Source organism: Penaeus chinensis, chromosome 8 (assembly GCF_019202785.1).
Source record: "Penaeus chinensis breed Huanghai No. 1 chromosome 8, ASM1920278v2, whole genome shotgun sequence".
Taxonomy (NCBI): domain Eukaryota; kingdom Metazoa; phylum Arthropoda; class Malacostraca; order Decapoda; family Penaeidae; genus Penaeus; species Penaeus chinensis.
Window position 1 is genome coordinate 4,704,179 of NC_061826.1, and position 2,500 is coordinate 4,706,678.

The 2,500-nt window shown below is 46.2% G+C and overlaps 1 protein-coding gene across 1 annotated transcript in view; it reads right to left on the minus strand.

Moving 5' to 3' along the window:
* The window catches only part of LOC125027765, a 6,060-nt gene extending 5,879 nt beyond the window's left edge, over positions 1–181 (minus strand). The window contains exon 1 of the mRNA XM_047616902.1: positions 177–181. Coding sequence (XP_047472858.1) covers positions 177–181 — 5 coding nt within the window. The remainder of the gene's footprint in view (positions 1–176) is intronic.
* Positions 182–2,500: the final 2,319 nt, after the last annotated feature.

Here is a 2,500-nt window from a genome sequence, read left to right on the forward strand (position 1 = left end):
TTAATTGTTTTCATGAAGTAGCTGACAGATTTTTAAATGTGTTTATTTACCCCCATTTAAAATTCAATTCACCTCTGGAGAGTCTATGCACAGCTATAAATAATCGTGTTTATTTACCCTTTTTAAAATTTTATTCACCTTTGGAGAGTCTATGCTATAAATACTTAACTACTCACCACATCTCGGAGCAGGGCAGGAAACACACACACACACACACGATCACAAGGATTTGGTTACAACGAGCAGGGAAATACTGGAGGGAATTATATACTCCCTCTTGCCCCGCCCACTCTAAGCCCCGCCCCTCTCATTGACACCTGTCTCTCTCTCTCTCCTTCCTATTCATCTTTCCTCTTCGCTGTTTCATTCTCCATCTAACGTTTCTGTTTCTATTCATTTATTCCTCAATGGATTTTTTTGAGCATTCAGCTCTTCTCCAGATTATCATTTTTTATTTATTTATTTATTTATTTATTATTGTTATTATTATTTATATTACTTTTATCATTATTATTATCATTATTATTATTATTATTATTAATATTATTCCTTTTTTTATTATTACCATTTAATTTTTCTTGATAATCCAGCTACTCTTCAGCTGATTCCTTCACCTTAGTTCCTATGTTTCCCTTTTTTCCGTGCTCCTTTTCTCTTACTTTTCTCCTTCTCCTCCTCCTTCTTCTCTTCTTCCTCTCCTCCTTCTAATTTCTTGCTCTTGTTCTTCTTGTTTTGTTGTTGTTTTTCCTCCTCAGCTTTCCTTTATTTTTCTTCATTTTCTTCTTTCTTCATATTTTCCTCTTCATTATCGTTCTCTTTCCTCATCCTCTTGCACCACCTCCTCATCTCCTTAGTATAATTCTCATTTTTTCCCTTCCTCCTCGTCTTCCTCTTTTCCTCCTCGTTCTTCTCCTTGTCTTCCTCTTCTCCTCCTCGTTCTTCTCCTCGTTTTCCTCCTTCTCCTCGTCCTCCTCGTCTTTCTCCTTCACCTCGTCCTCCTCGTTTTCCTCCTCTCCTCGTCCTCCTCCTCATCTTCTTCGCCCTCCCTCTCGTCTTCCTCCTCGCCATCTCGTCCTCCTTCTCGCCCTCCTCGTCTTTCTCCTCGACCTCCCTCGTCCTCCTCCTTGCTCGCCTCGTCCTCCTCGTCTTCCACCTTGCCCGCCTCGTCCTCCTCGTCATTCTCCTTTTTCTCGACCTCCTCCCCGTCTCCCCTCCTCGTCATCCTCCTCGTCTCCTTCGCCCTCCTCGTCTTCCTCCTTCTCCTCATCTTCCTCGCCCTCCTCGTCTTTCTCCTCTCCTCGACCTACTCCTCCTCCTCCTCGCTCTCCTCGTCTACCTCCTTCTCCTCGACCTACTCCTCCTCCTCCTCGCTCTCCTCGTCTACCTCCTTCTCCTCGACCTACTGCTCCTCCTCCTCGCCCTCCTCGACCTACTCCTCCTCCTTCTCGCTCTCCACGTCCTCCTCCTCGTCCTCATCCTTATCCTCTTCGCCCTCCTCCTCGTCTCCTTCGCCCTCCTCGCCTTCCTGCTTCTCCTCGACCTACTCCTCCTCCTCCTCGCTCTCCTCGACCTACCCCTCTTCGTCCTCCTCCTCCTCCTCCTCCTCGTCTTCCTCGCCCTCCTTCTCATCCTCCTACTCTTCTACCTACTCCTCCTCCTCCTCGTCCTCTTCCTCGTCTTCCTCGCGTTCCTCCTCCTCCTCCTCCATCATCCGGGACCGCTAATGACTGACTTATCACGTGTGTCTTATCTTTTATCCTTCCTTTTGAAACCGTTACCCCCTACTTAATGACCCATGGCAGGCGAGACCCAGCCCAGGCCTGCGGGTGGAACATGTCCTGCTCTTTCCTCTCCACGTTTACGCGAACACGAGGGCGAACTAAAGAAAAAAAATTGAAGGAAGGAAAATAAACAAATAGATAAAAAAGAAGAAAGAAAGAAGGAAAAATAAGTATGATCCCCCCCCCACCCCCACCCTCGGAAAAAATAGCAGCAGCAAAAAGCATTAATCGGTTTTCTTATAAACACACTTACACGTTATCACTCTTGATAACTAATAGGGAAAACACCAAGTTAAGAAAACGCATCGACACTGTCTTAACCTTCCTTTCCCCAGCCGATAAAAGTGTAAATAAAACAACAAACGTTAGTGAAATGGCCGGAAAATGATTACCATCTGTCTCCTCTTTTTTAAGCCTGATTCCGCTGATGGATGGATTGATGGATAGATGGATGCATTGATGGACAGACGGACGGACGGATGGACGGATGGACGGATAGACAGACGGACAGACAGACAGACAGACGGACGGACGGACGGACGGACGGATGGACGGATGGATGGATAGAGGCTCAGGCCAGCAGTAAGATGTGAAGGTCACGGAAATGGCTGATTTCCTGTAACTGGATGGAGTTGAAAAAAGATGTATGGAGGAGAGAGATGGAGAGAGTGAGTGAGAGAGAGAGAGATAGATAGATAGAGAGAGAGAGAGAGAGAGAG